The following is a 22,444-nucleotide window of genomic DNA, read 5'->3' on the forward strand; positions in this document are numbered from 1 at the left end:
TAAGCATCTGCATTCATTTAAACCACGACTGGCTCTTTAGAATACTCTTTCCATTAGAATATATGAGATTGTACTCCAGCTGGGCGGGGGTGGCGTTCAAGCTATATTTTTTGGTATGTCAATCCATTGACAAAGCAAAGCAGTTTTTAGACCATTGCAGGTAAGTGTTAAGATGGTTTTGCCATTGTTTTTTTACCCGAAGGTCTTAACAGATCTTTAAAGTGTTATGCTCTTATTTTGTGGTCTGATTTTATAGCAGATATTTAATGTTGTTCATTACCCTTTTAAACATGAATTCAAAAAAGTCATCATCATACATAATCTATTGCAGTACTATTCAGATAAATGGCCCTGCAAGGAAGAGATTAAATACCAGCTTTCAAACATGGACTTAAAATCAGTGATAATCAGAATCAACCCAACATAAAGATCTGCTATAGAGTGCACCATATTGTATACAAGGGAAATAGATATACTGTTGCAAATGAGTGGTTAAGAGCTTTTAAAAAACTCTAGGTTAGACAATGGACAAGGTGACAGACTGCAAAACTTCAACCTTACTGGGTACAAAAAACATGTGCAACTTTTAAAAGATCTTTCTGAAAGTGGAATTAGCATGTACCGTGACTCAAATAAGCATGATAATCTGTAGGAGGTATTTTATGGTACGGTTTTGCATTTTAGTTTCGTATTGAAGTTTCATTGCTCAGGTTTTAAAGTGTGTTTCTTAACAATGATCACTAAATATCGAATTTTAACTGTTTTGCAGTCAGTCATCAATTTATGCAAGTTCTACAAAAAAAAAAAAAAAAAATGAGAAGAGACAAAAGGATCAGGCAGTGAATAGGGTAGACTTGCACCAGATTCCCTCAAAATTGCATCAGACAATAGAATGGCCTTCATGCTCTGCACCAGTTTAAGGGTTCGAAAACTGATTTTACCACACCGATTTCCAGCGGATCACATACTGCATTTCAACAGGCCCACCAAGCTTTATTAATTTTAAAAGGCTTCACAGCCTTTATCAGCAATAGAAAGAGACATCAAATGATTTACCCCGGGTTGTGTGTGGACTCCATTTACTGTCATTTTACTTCATTTACCCGTACTTGTGACCAAATGACTATTCACTGTGCATTTGAACGTACGGTCAGGCTAAACTGTTGTACAAGCATGTTGTCACTTTTATATTTGCAGTGTACTTGAGTCAACATTTATTAAAGGAAACCTATTTTTTGTTTTTTCTACATAATCTTTATGATTACTTCTGACTACATCCAATAATCCATTGCCCACTAGAACTATGAGTGTGTGGCCAAACACACAAAGGCTTTTGCCTACAGACATGCTGACAGAATTATTTGAAAGCGAAAAATATTAAGAATTTGATTAAATCAATGCATGGCCTACCGGACTGTTTAACCAATGTGTTTCTTTCTCTCAGATTTTCGTGTAGGTAGTCAGTCGTTCAGCTGAAAGCAGGGCATGAAGGTACAAACACCACTCATATCTGAGAAATGTACAATGATAAATAACACCACTGAAAGCTACTTTATATAATTGGTTTTAGGCTTGATTAGTGACCAAAAAACACCAAGTGTACTTCATGAAATTATGGCATGTCACTTTTGAGCAGCCATGTAATAACTGTTTAAAAAAAGTACCATATGGCAACAATAAAAAAAAAGACGACAAAATACGAAAGTATTCATCCGTATTCATATATTTTTTTTTTTTTTTTACATTCCCGGCAACCAGATTGGGGCTATTGCTCGAATACGGCATTGACCAAAATTTCAAGGAGTACAGTATAAAGAGAAAAAAAATAGCCAAGGGACTTGTAGCATATCTAAGAATGGGAGAACAGCAACAGGGAGTCCCGTCCAGCCCAGGTGGGCCCAGCTGCCTCAGTTCCCATGACAGAGAGGGGCCAGTTGGTCAAAGGTCTGACATAGTCCAGTAATGCTTGGCAAGCTACCAGAGACTGGCTTTGGAGGCTGAAGCAACAAAATAACTGGTAAGTAAACAAAATTAAGAAAGAAATATTAGGTTTTTTTTTGGTTGCTTTTTTTCTGAACGGCTTTTTTGTTGACGTGTGGTTTGTTCCGTTTTGGTTTTATTCAACATTGGTGCCGTGATATTTTTTTATGAAAATGGGAATACTCTATCAACACGGTGCTTCAGTAGGGTTGAGGGAAATAACTAAGAATCCAGTTGCACAGATGCTTGAGCCATTACAGGTATTACCGTGAGCCTAATATGGCGCACCGCAGAGGTCACACGATTAGGGGATCTATTTTATGATCTGAACAGAACAAGGATACTACTGCCCATATTAACTACACAAAACAATGAGTTTTATGGCAGTATTAAGATCTGCACTGTTTAGATCGTTAAAATAGATTCCTATATGGGTCTAGTTAAGCTTACAGTAAAACACGGAATGTCTGTGTCCATATTCATGTGGCTTTTTATTTATGTAATTTTAACTTACCTGATTTTTGAAAAACATAAACCTTCAGTGCAAGCAAATCAGTCTATAATTGGAGTACGATAGTGAAACAGTTTTATAATGAAAAACATTTGACTGTGCTATCACACTTAAATGTTGAGGCACATTTTTAGGGAAAAAACTGAATCCACTTTATCCCATTGCAAGTTCCATGAAGCATGGGAAAGGTGGCGTTATGTATGTATGTATGTATGTATATATGTATGTATGTATGTATATATGTATATCTGTCAAAGGCACCTGCACTATAACCTGTGGTCAGCTCATCAAATTACGTCCAGAAAAATTAGCACTGAAATTGGAAGGAGTCAAATCCAACCCTCCCATATATTTAAAACCAAAGCATTTCATTCCCCATTGGAGCAGCCAACAAAGTCCAAATAAATACATTGTCCTTTTACTTTGACTTTCTTCAATAAATCCCCACTTAATCATTTCATTAACACCCAACAAGGAGACTGAAGTTTGTTTTAAACATCCATGGGCTGTGCGCCACCAGTCCCACACAGCAGAGCCTCACACAGACAAAAGGAATTGTTTTAAATCAGATTTTATACCTCCTTCTTTCTTGTCCAGGTCTTCTCTCAAGCACGGTGACGTTAGAATCACTTTCAGTGTTAATTTAGGATCTTTTGTATTGCAGACCATGATAGCAGCCTCGTTTAAACATTTTTCCACTTCGTATTTATCTTCTGTAAGTTTCTATAAACAAGTACATTAGGTTAGTTATGGAAAACAAATACACATTTTGTAAATGCAGTATGGAAACTAGATAAGTGAACAGAATGTGTGGCAATGTCACTAGTCCCATAGAAACAGCAGACATGAGAATGAAGTTGAAACTCAAATACTGTTAGGATACATTTATAATTACAAATGTTGTAGCAAAACGCTTCTGCGTTATAGAAAGCAATTAACCGATATCGTATGAGATTAGACACTTCGCCAAACACTACTCCATTTACTTTAAATGCATAGATCACACAAACCATGATAAAGATGCTATATGCAAAAATCAGAACCCCCCGGCAACACACACTGCTGTCTCTAATTAGAGAATCTCAAGAACATTTTAGATTGATCACCCTATATTTTTAGAAACTACTTCTTGCAGCAATTTTCCAACATTAACATTAGAGGCTGTGTGAATTTACTGTATGTTATGTTATTGTGGTTTACACTTGATTGTCAAAAAATGAGAGAGAGAGAGAGCGAGAGAGCGAGAATGAATCACTCTGACAACAGCGTTTGTAAATGAACTCACCTGGATTTGTACAGGAAGATTATCGCAGACCGTGCATAACAAGGTCTCTGTGGGTTTCTCCCTGCACATGAGAACCAGCTCCAGGTCCATATCAGCCTTTATCAGCAAACCCTTAGCAACTAGGCCAATTCTCAGCACACCACACAACGTTCCACAGCTCTGATCACTGCGAGAGGCAAACACGAGAAAGCAAAGACTGAACATAGCATTGGCTTTAAATAATATAACTCTATTCAGTGTGTACATGGATAACTAAAGGAAGTGCACTTCCCATTCCTTTTAATCAAGAAGCAACTGCCACTGCGCATACTGCTGACTGTGATAAATCTCTTCAGCAAATGTTGGTCAAGAGACATCAATATTAGGACACGCATAGAACAGCATGTCCTTTATTAAGGAGAGGAAGAAATCCATTTATCATACTTCAAGAAAAGCAGCAGACAACTTACTTTGTGTTGCTCTCAGCAGAGTCCTCGTTCTTAATCTCCTTCTCCTCATCAGCACCTTCTCGTTTAAGTGGTATCTTGTTGATCTCGTCCAGCCAGTCTGAAACATTTTTCAGTGCACATTCGACAGTGGAGACCAGGTTCTGCACTGCTTCAAGCTCTTCTGATGAGGGGTAAATTGTGGAGTGCTTAGCCATAACATGGCGGTCATCATTCCCAAATGATCGGATTGATCTCTGTTAGAATAAGAAAGATTAAGAATATCACCCAACAAAGGATATAAATGAGTACCCAGAACTGCTGTGGTATGACCTACTTGAATGGTATGTTCAAGCTGAAGGATACATTCCGTGGCTAGTCTTCCTATAAAAATTCACTAAAAATCTATTTTACATCTTGGAAATTGTGTCCTTTTTTCAGAACACTCGGGGAACATTATAAAGTACTTCAGAAACCATACAAACTTTTTTTTCTTTTTTCAACAATATTTCAAGTTTTTTTTTTTTTTTTTTTTTTTTTTTTTATTATGTATTTCTGCTTAGAGATACATGTATAAAAGCGTGTTATTCTATGACCAGAGGGCCCTTACAATACTTCCTGAAAGATTTGTTGAAAAATATTGTTTGGCCAAATTACAAGACATTGATTCACCTGAGATATTGCAATGTAATAATACACATTTATTCTCAGGGTCTTTATAAGCAATAATGGGCACTACTCTCGATTTATTTTCTCTAAATAAATATTTATAAATAGTTATTCATTCCATTATCAGTAACAAGGAAAAAAATGCACCCAATACATTTAGTTCATGACATAATATATGCTTATATCCACTCATTTCTTTATGTACAAATGTTATAAAAACATATATATTAAAAACACGAGACAGAATAAATGTCAAATACAGATTTACAGTTTCCCCCTTTTTTTTATTAGCACTAAACAAGTTCCTGAGATGTTTTGTTTCTGCTTTTGTCTCTGCTGTAAACTGTCTCCGCCCTTTAGACACCAAATGCCCCTCTCAGTGACGTCACACGAAAAAAAAAAAAAACACTAAATAAGGAAGTGAACGTCTGTCCCTCTCCTATCCATCGATATGCGTTTCAAGCCTGTACTGCAAAGTACAGTGGCCCTGTAAGTCATCAAAACAAAGTGCTTTTTTCATCGTGTTTACACAGTTGTGGTCCTAGAAGCCCACTTCCGTACAATCGTGTTAACACGGTCCCGGTCCTTCAAGGGTTTAGTACTAAAATGTAAAGTAATTTTATTTTGAAAAATACTGTATGTGTGTGCTGTCCTATAGACTTTAATCTGCATTCTTTACCTATACACAATGTACAAGTGTTCAGTTTAATGTGTATATATAGATATATATATATTTTTTTTCATTCATTCATCTCATATCACACAGCTATTTTTCATTTGCAATTTCTTGAAACTGTCGTGCAAATTCTGGTGAGAGGGTAAATAAGTGCAAGGTATTTTTGTTGTATAGCAAATATGAACATCTGATTTTTGTTTCCAAATACAATATTCAAACAATATTTCTTGGAATATTTGGATATTTGTCCCAGCACTAGTATATAATAGTATATATTATAGTATAACAGATATACTTTCAATATGTGACATACATTTTAAAATGTTTGTAAGGATACTCTGTTAAAATGTTCACACTGCTCTATTATTAAAGTACTATTCATATGGTAAAATGTGTAAGTCTTATTCAGTATACTAACATTACTTTACATTATATTTATTATATTGCTTAAAAATGTGGAGAGTAAAATACTTCTGACCTGCCTACTCCTAACTTTTTTCAAATCCGATCCCCTTAAAAAACTAGTTGCCCCATATAAACAAAAATCAGTTAACACCAAGCTTTTCATGAAGCAGCAACAGAGAGGCTAAAAAGTATACAGAGAAAAATGTTTGCTTTTTAAAAAAAAAAAAAAAAGACAGCAAGGGGACATGTAGATAGGATTAAGACAATATTGAAAACATACTAGATGTCAGCCTAATTCTGTTTCAGGTCATCTATCAATTTGTGCAGCTTGAAGTCCTGGATGCCTTTATAGATGCAACCTGCAAAAATCTATAACTAGTGTGTGCTGGTCGCCTTGTTCCTGGCACTCTCAGTAAGCAGGGAACATGCTTGTAGAGGCAACCAATCTAAACTCAATGACAAGCTGTCCTTTTCCTGCAGTGTCCTTGTACCCTGACTCAAATCATACAAATGCAGTTATACCATCTGCTCACAGGAAGCATGAATAAAAAAAGCCTCTCTCAGCTAAAGTTTCAATTCAATAGGACAATAACGCACTTTGACCTCTTACATGCATTAAATATCCATTTATTTTTAAAGCTACTTTCTCAATTGTCAGAATACATGGGGAGCTACCAGGTAAATGGCAATGCATTGGTTTTTACCTCCTCAGTGTCATTCGAACAAAGCAAAGTCAAACCAACCCAGAGACTCCAGTGCACCTTTTCGTCTGTGTCATAATGATCACAGTGGTACAATAATTGAAGACCACTGACCAAAGATACACTTTACACCTGAATGCAAAGGAGGCTAGAACTCAGCCAGGAGAGACATGCTTTGCAGCATATGCTTTTAAATCTTACCATCTCCCCCAAAGCAAGGTTACTGTGAAACAAATGTGCTTCAAATGGTCGCACAATCAAATAGGTTAACACAATTCCAGTCGCTTGTTTGATTGGAGCAATGTCAGAATATCAACCAACTTCAGTATTATTTTAATAAAAAAAAAAAAAAAAAAGTTGTATTCAATATAGCCCTTGTGTGTGTGCAGTACTTATTACATCTATGGGACAGTGCACTGAAATGTTACATTAATAACTGAAAGCCCTTTTTGAAGCTCTGAATGTAGTCTCACGTTTAATTAAAAATAAGACAAGGTCACATTACTGTATCACTGCAGATAACTGAACTGTGCCAGTGTGTCGTTGTGAACCAATACAGGGGTCACTCCGTCAATAATCGTATTGCTAGCAAAATAAAATTGCAGTGTACATAAAAAAAAAAAATTAAAAAAATCAACACCCCTAGCTGTCACCTTTTTAGTTACTGACCATCATCGGCTTTTTTCTTGACTAGTACCACAATCCTGATCTGGACACCCCCTACCCATTCAGTCCAGGGCCTCTGCCAATCGAGCTAGATTATGTGGACTAATGTCAGCAACATGTAGGTTGAGACCACCAAACTCGTTTAACCTGTGACCTGAGCTGGGTTAGAGCCCAGGCCTCCAGAGGTACAAAGGAAGACAAGCTTCCATAGTGAATTCTTTCATCTGCTCTGTAATCTAGAAACTGCAATGATGCCCAGGCCAATTGTTTCAAGCCTCCACCTGACTGCTGAAAGTCAGTACTCCTGCAATTCAAAAGCCGTTCCTTTAAAGTGCTCCTGTCACTTTTAATTTGATGTCAAAAGCTCAGTTCCTGAAGATCAGCAGATGCTTAAGACTCCAGACATACAGTACAGAACTAAGTTCACGTGGCTGTCGACTTTATTAATGGCTAATACAGACTTGTGTCCATTTGTGCCTGACTGAGTGACTCCATAAAAAAAAGAAAAAAAAAGTAATGCAGCTATGCAGAGGTTATAAACCACATTCAAAGACAGTGAAGATTAACCTGTTTACGGAAAAATCTGATTTAAAATGCAATAAGAAAAAACAAAACAATTTCATTCAGGAATCCAACAATGTGAAGTGAATCTTATTTTATCATTTTACATTAAAACAACCAAAATGAAGGGCACTTTCATACAACTACTGAAATCCTCAATGTGCATTACAACAATATGTTTTATAAAGACCTCTGCATTTTATATAGAATGTGCTACATGTTTTTGTATTTTTATTTCAGCTTTCATTTATATATCAAATTAAGCAATGTTCTTCATGCATTAAAATACTCTTTAAAAGATTTTCAGATGCTTTTGACGTTGCGACGCCACATTACTTCTCACAGTATCCCTGGTACATTTTAATTTATGCAAGCATTAAAAGGTGTTGTACACTGAAGACAGTTTTAGAATTGAACCAAGTTTGCTTAGTGTTACCGCTTTTTTATTTAAGTGAATGTCTTCCCCTCAGGTATTCTGTGGTTTCTATTTGTTTCTCAGGAGGGTGACTTGCATAAAATCCTGCAAAATAATGAACTTCTGACCGACACTTCCATCACTGTTGTTACTGTTTTAATTCCACACATGAGTTTATCTGTGAATTTCCTAAATGGCTTCTACTTTAACGACAGTCATTGGATATTCAGCGGGACAGTTGATGCAAGTACACCATTTACCTTACTGGGACTGCATTCAAATCATTACTATCCACTGGCAATGCTTAATAATATTGCGGTATTCATTTTCTGATTTAAATATATAGTAGTAGTACAACATCACATATATCTTAAAAAAAAAACAAACAAACAAAAAAAACAATAAAATACACTTTGCTGTTTTTCTTACAAAATACCTTTTATGTTCTCATTGTTTTAGCTTGGTAATGTGCAGCAAAGCAGACAAAAATGCCTTTATAACAGCAAATAAGCAAGTGCTACAATATAATGAACCCTGGTTCAGAATTCAGTAACATCTATGCATCCCTTTAAACTTCCATGTGCAGCTAGAAGACATCTATCAGACTGTCCTTATTCTCTCTCAGAAATGCTAATGATTGTACCTTTAAAAAAAGCTGGCAGTGGCAGCGACATCACGGCACAGTTAAAAATGTGATCTAAGCCCAAGGTCACCCAGCAGTTTATGACAGCACGTTAGCACTGCTTTCATTAGAGAATGTTATTTATGAGCATCCTCTTCTTTGCCTTTAATAATTCATGTGCTGCAGACTCGGGAGGCTCCATTCTGTGGTTTTAAGGTGAAGGCAATAAATCAAAATCAGCTTTCTCTTTATTACTGCTGTGATGCCCACCACAGTTAATCAACCTACACTGTACAATAAATCTGTTTTCTTTTAATTCTTACTATTCCTTCTTTCTTGCTCGTCATTTCAATTTCTGCACTGCACAAGGTCATTTGACAAGGTCATGCACAAAGGCAGAGCAGGGAGTGTACCATGGTTGCTGCTGGCTATTTCAGCTTCCCCTTCTCCTCCTTTATGGGTCTTGCTCAGTCGTCTTCACAAGGCACTGTTTTCCTCATAAGCTCCTCCGAAATCCCTAGACAACTCAGGTATCAAAATAGCAAAGGAGTCTTGGCAAGAGGCTTCCTGTATCACACCTGAAGGACAAAAAGGAAAAACAATGAAATACTTAAAGCACAGACAATAGCTAGAGCACATACACAACCACTGCTCATGATTCAAAGCAATTAATACAGGAGGATCCACAATATTCCAGTAAAATCTGAGGCAAACATCTTAGAAACTGTCACACCATTAAAGGCTGAACAGAAAGCAGTGATCCCTGGAGAAATCTGCTCTCTCAACTGAACTCCTTACTTCACATTACCAGTCCTTTGAACAAGTTAGCAATGCCAACCAAAAATTGACTTATTTACCCAAGGTATTCTTAGTTTGCTTGTTTTAATAAACCCATTTCTGTATTCAGATTGTATAACTAAAACACACAGGGCTGTACGTAACCTTGTAAGTACTGTATATTTCATTTTAATGTAAATACATGTTGGCTTCTTTTCAAACTGCATACATCAGATCTACATAGTGAATGGAAGTGCAGCAGGAAGCAGGAATACGTATAGAATAATTTAATTAGCTGCAAGGTTTTCATATATAATTTGCTGGAAGAAATCAATTTCGGTAAACTGGATTGTTACCCCAGGCTGAGCACAGTTTGAAAGATGAAAGGAGGCAACTGTGCAAAGGTGCACCCAAGCAATACTCCGATTTACTCATCCAATAAACTGGATCTAATAGCCCATATTACAGCATGACACTAGTAGAGACATTCCAACTGAACTAATTTAAACAAGTGCTGGCAGAAATCCTGTGTAACGACGTCTATAGAGCACAAAGAAAGTAAGAGCTCTTAATTTTAAACAGCATTTTGTTTTGTTTTTTTACACTTGGCAAGCATTTGAAAAAAAAATGCGAGTGGCATTCAAGATTATCAATACACTGTTGCAGTTATGACATGAATATGCTGAAAGAGAAAAAGCTGATCTGAAATGCAATAAGGGAAACAAACAATTTAATTTAGGAATCCAACAGAGTGAAGTGAATCTTATTTTACCATTTTTCAATAAAACAACCGAATTGAAGGACACTTTCATACAATTAAAAAAATCCCCAATGTGCATAACAACAATACGTTTTATAAAGACCCCTGCATCTTATACAGAATGTGCAACATGTTGTGTATTCCGAAAGAGACTCCGAATTTAAGACATTAATAATACTTTCCTTATCAAAAACAAATGCACTGCCCTTAACCACTTCAACACCATGCTGTACACGCGTACATCAAATGAAAACCCACTTGCAGTACCATGCCGTACCTGCGTACGTCAAGTTTCCCATTCTATTCTATGAACGGTTTCTCAGTCTAGCGTTTCAGGTTTCATTCTCTAAGGCAGTGCTAGTACTGTGGAATGTGCAATGAAAGTCAGGGGAAGGTCAGGTGACATTCGTATCCAATTGCGTGTCGAGTAGAGATTCCAATCTACCTGTGGACGTTTAGAAGACAGATATATTGTGGGAAGCCATTCAAATTGTTTATTATATATATATATATATATATATATATATATATATATATATATATATATATATATATATATATATATATATATATATATATATATATATATATATATATATATATATATATATATATAGTGTTTTACATTATTTTTTGTTTTATTATTCGTTTTACTTGTTTAGTTGTAGTTTATATAGTTTTTAGTGAAAGCTAAACATGGCAACGTATAGAGAAACGCTTTTATTGTTGGCGAGGTGGCACAACAAAAGGGACGAGAATGTACCGACTACAAAGTACACAGCTGGCTTTGTAGAAAAGTCCTGTGCTGTCACTGGAGGAGCAACAGTATTTTTCAAAAAGCCACTCCACATTGAAAAGTACAGCGAACTGAAGGGAGCTGTGGATGCCTGCGATCAGGACTTTGAGCCATATGATCCTAGCAGAAAAAGTCTTGCCTGGTTCAAACTAGGCATCCACTTCATGTCCCAGATGATACTGTGCAGTAGAGTGCTGTAACAGCATTCAGTGGTGGAGGGTAAGATTCCGGTCCTGGATTACCTTTTACAGTGCTGGAACGAAATTCTATCAGAACACAGTACTGGTTACTAGGCAATGACGCAGGCGTCTGCAACAGCCAGATCCATCACAATACCTGTGCAAGGTAGCCCTGAACACGCATCTGTGACTATCCCTCCAACACAAGAGAAGCAGAGACTGCAAAAAAGGTGCAGGGTCTGTTACAAAAATGAAAAACAAAAGAAAAGGACACAAGAAAAATGTGCAGTGGTTGCAAAGGCAATCCCAGGTTCTGTTGTACTGAACATTTCAATAAATGGCACACTTTTTGATGTTGTTTGATTTTTATTTGATAATTACTGTTTACTTATTATTATTGTTATTAGCAGCATTTCTGTTTTCATTGTTCAAACTAAAAATTAAATAAAATTAAAGAAAAGCTTGTTTATCACTATACTGAACATGGGTATGTAGTACACAGAAGCATAAAGGACTAATGAAAAACACAGTTTAGGTCATTTATTTGTGTCTTATTCATCATATGTTAACATTTTACAGCAATTACAGGTTTGAAAACATTATTATTTTCAAAATCTGGTACCTGGGAAGGGGTTTCATTTTTAAACCTGGAGTTGAAGTGGTTAAAGGGAACCCCATTTTCTTGTGTGCAGTGAAGAGAGCGACTCTGCATATTAACGAGCAGTGTAATTTACTACCATGTGTTTACTTACAGCACACTCGCAGCATGCTGGAAAACTCCAGATGTTTGTAAAGTACCTACCGGTAATGTGTTTGATTTTTTACACAATTATGCTTACTTAAAACAACTAGCACTGAAAGCACAAATACTGATGCACAGTAGAGCAGAATTTCCTGAAGCCAAAAGACATGAACAGTACAGTGCACACAGAGTATACTTCATGTATTTAATATGCTGTACTTATTCAGTCTATTCTATATACATATACATATATACTGTAGCAGTTCTTCAATGTGAATGTTACAGATTCAATACTTCTGCCCTTGTAATTTTTTTTTCAGTTTCCTTAAGCATGCATTTAAACTTGAACAATTATAATCAATCATATCCCTGAAGCAACAATTAATAAACATTAATCACCAGCAATCATTTTAAATAGGGTGTTTTAATTCAACAAATGTAAAATACTACAATTGGAAATAACCAATGACTAGTTTATTGAAGATAATGTAATGTTGAACCAAATAACACATGTACTCATTTATTACTACGTGCAAAAGCATATTGATTGTAATTTTGTAATATTAGGTTTGGGGAAGATTCAAGGCAGTTAACATGTTCACCTCTACAAGAATTACAGCAACTGCAATGCATGCGAAACACATTCAAATATCTTCCATTAGAATGTGAATAACTACATTTGATATATTAAACAAGAAAGCCCTATGTTTGCATGCACAGTTAATGTCCTAAAATATGTAACATGAATTTGCAAGGGATAGTCACAAAACCACAAAGACCAAACTTTCAGTCTTTCAAAATACTTCTTTAAGCAGCATTTCACAGTGAGCTACTCAAGAGTCTTCCTGATAAGTTCCCACATGGATCTCCAGAAAGGGGCAATTGCTTTTATTTCTCACTCATGGGATGCAACCCACAGATGCATGTATTTTAGGGTTACTGAAACCCCGGGTTTAATGGTCCTTTCTGGCGTGGGTAATTCAGGACAGTCGTTTAAGTAGCTCTGGTACACAACCCCAGATCAGTACCCACATGGCTGCACTGGTCTGAACAGATGGACAGCTTATTCTCCTGTGCCGTGTTTCACCTGCTGAATGCATTGAAATCCATCATCAAAATTAAAAAAAGCATGTAAACATCGAATTTCAGTGCCTGGCCAACATTGCTTGAAATACATAAACTAATTAACAAAACTGGGGAAGCTCACACATTTTATAGAAGATCAATTAATATACAAGTGTATATCCAGTGCAGTCTATGTATATGAATTATACCAATTAATTTTTAAATATAAAGTTACTGTACTGGACACAAATTAGAAAGTAACGAATAAACTTAACTAAAAAACACATTAACAAACACAACATATTAACCTGAAAGTAAAATGAAAACCATGTTTTTCTTGTTTGATGCGCACTGTAATTTATTGCTATAATTCCCAATTGGTTATCTACTATAACAAGATTTGACACAATAGTGAGCACTGTTCTTGACTGCCTGAAGGATACTATCTAAATAGAAACCTTAATATAAAATAATTCCTAGTGATAACATTCAAACAGGAAGTCACAGTAGTTAAGGTCTATGTTGAGACAACCACCAAGCAACAACTAGTCTTGTATATCGGGCAGTTCCCACTATGCAAACGAATGTTACTGTCCCTGTAAACAAATGCTAAAGCTTACAGGTTTTGGAATGCCAATGAACATGAACAGCCAAGCAATTCAATACCATGTGTTAATGTAATTATATATGGTTCCATGTGCTGTATGTATTTACCCCAGTATAGCCCAGCTAGGGAGCAGTGTAACATCTTGAATTAGCAGGCCAGGTTCCACTTGTGCATTTCCATTCAGCACATACGAAGATGCAAAAGCTGATATCATGTTTCAATCTAAATCAGACGAGACCTACAAGTTATTTTCCCTGTGCCTGTAAAGGAACTTTCACTGCAATGTCACGTTAATGGATCAGAAACACAGTCACATATAATGCATCATATCTATATAGTAGCTTAAATTTGTTGTGACAACTTCCCTCATTTTTTGACTATCCTTTCCAAACATATTAGGCTAGATAAAAAACATGCATGATCTTTTCCCGACTATCATAATCCAATAAACATTAACTATCAAACGTTGATTAATGAACAACTGATAAAAGGGATAAAGCCCTTTTTTATATATATATATATATTTGTAGATACATGACTGATAAGAGCAATCTTATCTGGAAGCACATGTATACTTGTTTCTCATGCACCTAAACTAACCTTTCATTTTTTTGACAAGCTGGTAGATTAAAACAGGAGGCTTTAAAAGTTATACCTGTAGCAGTTTCTATAAAGAAAAAAGGAAGCAGCTGCTGCTGGCACATGAGTGACATTTCACTGAACTGCTGTGAAGGTAAAAAACGCAACAGGACACCTTGCAATGAGTAAGAACATATCTTAAATACAAACACTACTATGTAACAGGGTGACACTAAATGGAATGAATAGGGCAGTTTACTGTGGTTATTCTCCATTAATCTGTAGATTAGTTTTCATTAAATAATCTAAATTATTTTTCCAAATGGCAGGGTTTTCAGGAGTAATCATTGTTAATGTAATGCACAGTCTATCCTCATTATAAGCAGCCCATCTCTAATTGCACCCTCTTTATGCTAGGACACCGTTTGGCTATTTCCAAACGGCCTGTTTTAACACACCATAACAAAAACATTCAGACACTATAATCTCATGGTCTGTGCTTGGGTCTTCTGTATAACAGTCATTGCTATGCTACAGCTGTATCTTTGGTGTATATTCACAGTAGTAACTGGATCTGTCTGGTTACACCCTGTACCTTTCAATACATAAAGGGTGTGTGTGTGTGTTTGTGTGTTACTCACGCAGTACAACCTTTCATGTTGCCTATGTCCCACTTCAAAGAACAAGCCAGATTTTAATAACTGTAGAACAGGTAAAGATATACATACACCCTCTATAGAAACAAATGTTGTAAAATTAGAAATCCAAAAGATATTATTTAAATGTGATTAATTTAAAGTGATTGCTGCTAACAAAATAATTCCATAAATGTTTTCTGTTGTGGACGTTCATTTGTTTTCTACTGTAGGTCTGCAATGACAATTTTAAGGCAGTGACTTCCTATAGGAATGTTGAATCCAACATCAAAAATGTAAGTATAAGAAGTTAGCAATATGTTGTGATATGCATCTAAAATGATTCAGACTGAAGCAGCACGCCTGACGGTCCTCTAACTTGCTGACCATCTTACGCTCAGGGTTACTATGTTAGAGTGCTGCAGTACTTATCTTCAGCACCGGCAGAAACTCTGTTTAATTCATTTGCAGCCTCACCAGATATCAAACAGCATGGTAACCTTTCAGAATAAGGTTCAAACATTCTTTTTTGATACATGGAGCCACTAATACAGCAGCCCTCCTGTGCTTCTTATAAATGTGTCAGTAAGTAAAATGGAGAGACTATATGATCTTAGATCACAAGATAAGCAATCCATTCATTAGCTAAGCATTGGGGAGACAGTCTGAGACAGGCTACTTAGTACCAAGGCTAGCAACAGAGAGGAAAAAGGTCATTCCAAAGAAACTTAAACTGCAGCTTTTCATGCAGTGTGAACTGAACTGTAATTGGAAAACAGCAGCTTGTGATTATATTTTAGCAACGCCGAACCTTAGATTTAAAAAACGCGTCAGTGCTTGGAGCAGACAGATAAACGTGCGCACTAGTAAGTCGTTAGAGACATAAGGTGAAGCAGATTCACGGTTTCAGTGTGTAGAAATGGAAAACAAAATTGGGAATAACTGAGACCACAGCTTTGGAAACTTTGCTTTACAGCTACCAGGAGATAAGAATATCAACCAATTTCAATTGTGGAGGATACTGGACTCAGCAAGTTCATGTATTTTGTTGAGCCAGATTACAGAATGCCTTGTTGATCTTTTAAATTATTATTTTAATTTTTTTTTGTTTGCACCCTATACGGAGGGAGATGTCGGTTTAGTTTGCAACTGCTATTTTGGGACTCAAGCGATGTTTTTTTTTTTTTTTTTTTAAAAGAGCGAAGAAGATTGCTTACATTTTATGTTTATTTTTTGGTCTTCTTTTTATCCTACTGCTGCCAGTCAGACAAGTACAAACTATTGCTATTAGCAAATTCTTTGACTAATTATTAGACTGCATAACATTTCCGTAATAATGCAATTAATACTCACCCTCTATCAGAACAGACCATTATCGTACCCCCAATGCTATTTTATTTTCATATTGCTTCACTGTTATATAAATATATGTATTTAAATATAGGGCTTAATTTTGTTGTTTTTTTTTTGTCAAACAACTTAATGGGCTTCTAAATAGGTCAAGCCTTTTCATTTACAAACAGAACGTATAAACCAGATCGCAACATGTTAATAAGCGACTAATCTTTATTAAAGATCTAATGAAAAATGAAGTATTTTGCTGGACACACTATTACAGTTGGTATAAGTAACCATATTTATATTAATACAGACTAGTCACTTCTGCATTTAAATGAAAAATACTTTTTTTAAAAGCCCATTTTAAAATAAATTTTAATAGTAATGCATTTCTCAGTTGTGATTGAGATACACGAATGGCTTAACAGGTATCAACTGCATTTTTGAAGGAGAGTAGAAAAGCAGAGGTAAAACGCAGAAAATCAGAACAGAGATGTATGCAGTAATTTATAGAAAGCAATTTAATTAAAATTACAGCACTATGTCAAAGTGTTTTTTATTTTTTTTTTATTTTAATGTTTAAAAACTATATATTTTTAAAATTTTAAACTTCTAAATTAATAAATTAAAATGGAATCTAGCACCCCTAACTTGACAATTCTCAAAAGCCCAGAGCAGACACTGCCCAGATTTATGAAAGCATGGAAATTTCTTTAGCTATTTTGCTGATTTTATCTGACATATAAATCAACTTCAATAGCATTGTCCCAAATCCCAACTTGGAAACTGCATCAGGAGCAAGCCTAAAATAAATGTTCTGTTTATGTAAAGCTGTTCAACATACAGGAATGGAAAACAGCCTAGTCGTCTTTCTTACACTCATTTGTCCAGCTGCATATTTTAAATAGGAGCTCTGGAAAATGAACTATATAAATATCAGCCACAGCAGGAGGGTCACAGTTCTCAGCTCATCTTTCCTATGATCGTAGCGGCAATCACCTCAAGCAGAGCTCAATCCACACTAACCCTCTCCCCATCTCACTCCAGACTAAATCAGGAACTCTCAGGCGGATGCATTTGATTGTGTCTTTTTTTTGATCAATGACATCAGGTTTCTATAAAACATAAATTCTATTGAGAAAACACTGCTCTTTCCATTTCCTGACAGATTGCATTTCTGGGAATGGCTCAACTGGTCAAAGACGTGGCAGAGATGTCACACCGACTGGATCACATCAGCCCACTTTAAACAAAATGCACCTTTTTTTTATTTCGCTCTTTTATGTTTTAACAATGATACCACTATGTAACACAATTTTTGTTCCTGGGTAATAAGTGTTATTTCCTAATTGCTTATGCCTTAGAAAATGGTTATTCCCCACAAACTTTGCTTTTGTGACCAGGAATGATATTTCAAAATATCACTATTTCCAATGGGAAAATGGGCAAATGTGTGTCTTTTCGTTCACATAAAGTCAGAAAAAAACAACATATGAATCCAAATTAACATGTATTTATATTAAAGTAATACAAAAATGACTACAAAAGATTTAGAAGTGAGTAGTTTTTTGAGATTTACGATTATACTGTATTTACAATTGCAGAAATGTACTATCTACTGAATTGCACAGAGGCCACAACTGAGCAGTTGTGAGCAGGTCTGGATAACAGCACGTCATGTATTCTTAAACCTAGCAGCATTCTACTATTTTGGACAACTCTTAAAATAAACGTAATGATTCAGCAGGACAACTCTTAAAATAAACGTAATGATTCAGCAGGAGCTCTCCTTAAGAAACAGCTTCCTTCTGGATAGGCCCTCCTGGGTGCTGATAAGATGGGCGAGTGCAGACTTGCACTCACATACAACTCAGCAGGAACTACCTCAACAACACCATACTCTACACAGTCAGAAGGAAACAATAAAGCAACACAATGAAAAGCTACAAAGACAAAGCTGTCACCTGAAAGTCTGTTCCACTGTATGCAAACATTACGTATTTCAACAGATATATACAACCATGTAAAAAAATCAACAACGGACACCAGTCTCTTATTTTTGATTGGATCCTTTTCTAACCAAAAATAAAATGTAAAGGAAACCTATTCACTCTTTTAAAGAAATCCTGGTCACAGGAAAGCTGCAGACATGGTCACCAGACAGTCATATTTGTTACAAATCCCCCCTTGGGTGACTGCTTTACTATCCACATTTCCAGTCAATACAGCAAGACCCAAGCACAGTGACAAGTGACATACTGCTCTCTTATATTAGTTGCTTGTAGCGGTTTTCATCTTTTTGCACCTACTGCATACTGCCATGTGTCACTCCAGTCAATGGCTTCTCATGGAGTGATACAGTATAGGTAGATCATGTTGTACCCTTCTGTATCTCTGAAACTTTGGTGTAACAACTACCCTTAGGTAATTAGCAGAGAGATCTCGACTTTTACTTTAAGTAGCTGTCTAGCAGTTTTTCCCATTACAGTATCCACCACTTAGAACGTACAGGGTTATTTCAGGCAGCCGTTTATATGGGACAAACAGTGTTTGCCATTCCCATGGATTTCAAGAACAGGTATCGTTTATACCATGTTAAGCATATGCCATATATTGTGGGCAAACTCAGCTGTTTGGATCTCGTTATGTACCATTTTCACATAGGATTTAAATAACAAATGCACTGTTTATTACTTTAGCAATCACTCTTACTAATCAGCTGTTTTCACCTCGTTACCTTGTCATTCACATAGATTAATACAAAAGGCAGCACTTTACTGTAGTAAAAACTTGACCAATCAATCAATCAATCAGCTGTTTGCACCTCCTTACTGAGTTCTTACCCCTGTACTGTACCATGGCTATTCAATCCCTGTACACAGTGTCGGGTTTACAGGTTTGAAAAAACAGTACTGACTGCAACAGCAAGCAAGCATGGCTGGAAATAATTTCAGTCCTGCTTTGCTGTATATGGATGGAAGTGAAAAATGTGCTAGATAAATCAAAAACCCCACGTTGTTTGAGAGTTCACCACCTGCCTGTGGTTTTCCAGGCAAACAGAACCGCTTGGATGGTTGTGGAATTTTTTTCTGAATGGCTACATGTACGTGGTGCTGCGCTTTTAACACATGCTATGAAGCAGCATCTGGATATAGAGCCGAATTGTGATTTTGTTTTAGAAAACGCCGACAGTTTGCCGTTCACACTTCCAAAAATGTGTTGGATAACACAATGGAGACCGCCGAATTCAAACCAAAAGCCAAGAACAAACTGAAAAAAAGTTACTTATCTGGAAACAAAGAGGTCAATGCTGCAACTTCATATTTTGTTTAGTTAGGAGATTTTAAGTTTGGCGTTTGGTGATTTTAATAATGATATCAGTTTTTATATTATTTGAGTAAATAAAAGAAAATAAATGAGTTGATATGATGCCCTGTGTTTAACTAACTGCTAACAAAGTGAGTAATCACTTGGGGTTCTGATCACCACCAGCTTCGATAAGCTGGGATTTACCTATTTGGTGTGTTTGTTTTTTTCTGTTTATGTGTGCATGGGGCTGGTGTGGCTATTTTCCAGTGTCTGGGTTTGGATGCTGTTCTGCAGGAACCGCCTGTCTTTCACAGCGCGTGTTTGTTTAGTTTACTGTACTGGTGACTGAGGGACATTTTGAATGTCAGGTTATTATGTGGGATTTTACACTTAATGTGGGCGAATCACGTTAACACAAAAACATGCCTGTTCTAAGTGGTGGCGACTGTACCACAACAGCTTCAAAGCAGCTGAATGGATTTCCTTGAATTGTTAATGAGCGATTAACCTCTAAATAAAAAGGTGAGACTGTTTGTTGAAAGTCAATCTTTTTTTTTTTTTTTTTTTAATATAAGCAGCTAACTATTAATAATTTCAAACACACTTGCAAAAATAGATTTGCAAAAACAAAGTACATATTGTGCAAGTATTGTGTAAGCAACAGAGACACCACCACAGGCATTCCCCGATCTGAAATTCCTCCTCAGATGTATGCTTTTAATAATAAATTCATGATTAGAAATTAAAATTCTAAAGATCCCAGATTGAGTTCCCTTGTAATGACGGCACACTGCAGTTTCTACAGCTGTTGCTAGGCAGTCGTGAAACAATATCCGGATGCATGGTACTGGCGGACTTTAAATTTGTAAACAAGCGAAAATAATATATATAGCAAGTGCTAAAAGAAGGCCGCCACTCTTGGGTAGCACTGAAATTAGGAAGCCAGTTTAACGTTGATGAATATAAACACATACTAAATTATAAGCAGAACACTGCAATGACTAATAAGAACAAGCAAAATACTTGGAAAGGGAGTTATTTTACTTTGTGTCTTAGCGCTTGCAGATTGGCAACCTTAAATCAGAAATGAAAACCCAACATATCCACAGAAAAGCCTTACCAATGATAATGTATTTTTCTTTGTATTAAAAAAAAAAAAAATTATATAAGCTGCACCTCCCAAAAAAATCACAATAAAATGTAAAACCCATCTTAAAAGTAAAGCCCCCCCCCCCCTTTTTTTTTCCTTTTTTTTTTTTTAAAAGGATTAAGGACTTTATTAATACATGTTGCATTAATGCATTACTACAATTAAAAAATGTTCCACCCCCCCCAGAAAGTATTATGTCCCATAAGTGCAAAACTGGGTATTTTATTAATGATTCTAGCATTTCAGGTCTACGTTTCTCACTTGCTAATCAATGGAAAAAGAATCACCAGCTCTTTTCGTATTCAAGCTGCATAGTCATCGCAACTGTGCATTAGCTTTTTTTATGCAATTATCATCAAGCCATTCACCAACATTGTAAAGGCATTTGGGTATTGACTAGATACTGTAGGAGCAGACACTGCAAACATCAATACACAGTACTGGATAACTTCACTTTTAAATTAATTCCAATAGGTTCTGTTTATAATAAACATTTAATATTCAGACAATGAAGTTACAAGTAAAAGGGTCATTGTTATTTTATTTAGGAGTGTAAAGTCAGTGGGGATTTAGAATATTGAACTGCATTACGCAAAAACAATAAGTTACATGAAAACCACCCTCACATTTCCCCATTTGGACACCATAGCTAATAATTCAGTTTGTACATCAATGCTTAATTTCACCCTGAATAATGCACTGAGGTGCAGCACCAGGGAAGTCTACTTAAACACAATGCACCTTAGCTGCGTTGTACATTATAAAGGAGCTACAAATGAACACTTCCATCACAACATTCTTACAGCATGCAAATATGGCAAATTAAACGAGGGTAGGATCTGTAAATTCATTAATCTGGGGGATATAGGCCTACACATCTCTGTTGTATTCAGCCATTGACCAATGAAGCACAGCACTGCACCAGTCTGCCCAACTGGAGAAATATTTTGTAGATTTGAAACATACAATGCTTCTTTTTATTATTTTACTGATAAATTCCCATTTTTCTTTTTTTTTTTTTTTAAATCATTATCATCGATTTTAACTTGCTTAACCTTGGTCCTTCAGATGCAGTCACATAAAGCACTAGTGCAATTCAATTTGATGCATAGTGTGTAGACAATGCACTTGTCAGGTTTGCTCAGGCATGGCAGGTTTAGTTTACAAGCTCCCACCATTTACAGCCAATGGGAAATTTATTATTAAAAAATACACCCTTCATTTATTGACTGTCTGTAAGCATGTGTTGTGACAAACATTTCTCACACCTTATCATGGATATATATATTCTATTTATTATTGTATGTATTTTATAAGATGCTTTAGTAAACATATTTAAAAGTTATGTGGCTGTTTTGTGTTTGTTTAAAATCGACCTGCTCTTCAAGTCTGTTTTAGCCCTATGTACCAGTGTATTTTTGCCAGGTTTTGAATTTTATTACTGCAACACTGTTGAAGTAACACTACTCTGTTTCAAAATAACATCATGTGAGGTAGCAATACTAAGTGTGCTTAAATGTTGAACTTCATTGAGACGCTTAAAATATAAAAGGCTATTGAATACACGTAAATAATGCTACACAGGTATATT

General features: G+C 35.9%; 1 protein-coding gene across 5 annotated transcripts in view; it reads right to left on the reverse strand.

The window, feature by feature from the left end:
* Nucleotides 1-22,444, reverse strand: part of LOC121303512 (spermatid perinuclear RNA-binding protein-like) — an 80,420-nt gene that overhangs the window by 19,658 nt on the left and 38,318 nt on the right. For all 5 annotated transcript variants that reach the window (XM_041234236.1, XM_041234238.1, XM_041234235.1 and 2 more), the window contains exons 3-6: nucleotides 9,330-9,494; nucleotides 4,226-4,458; nucleotides 3,777-3,942; nucleotides 3,070-3,214 (exon numbers count right to left, since the gene is read on the reverse strand). In XM_041234236.1, coding sequence (XP_041090170.1) covers nucleotides 3,070-3,214; nucleotides 3,777-3,942; nucleotides 4,226-4,458; nucleotides 9,330-9,332 — 547 coding nt within the window. In that variant the 5' untranslated portion in view covers nucleotides 9,333-9,494. The remainder of the gene's footprint in view (nucleotides 1-3,069; nucleotides 3,215-3,776; nucleotides 3,943-4,225; nucleotides 4,459-9,329; nucleotides 9,495-22,444) is intronic.

The sequence above is a fragment of the Polyodon spathula genome, chromosome 33 (assembly GCF_017654505.1).
Source record: "Polyodon spathula isolate WHYD16114869_AA chromosome 33, ASM1765450v1, whole genome shotgun sequence".
Lineage (NCBI taxonomy): Eukaryota > Metazoa > Chordata > Actinopteri > Acipenseriformes > Polyodontidae > Polyodon > Polyodon spathula.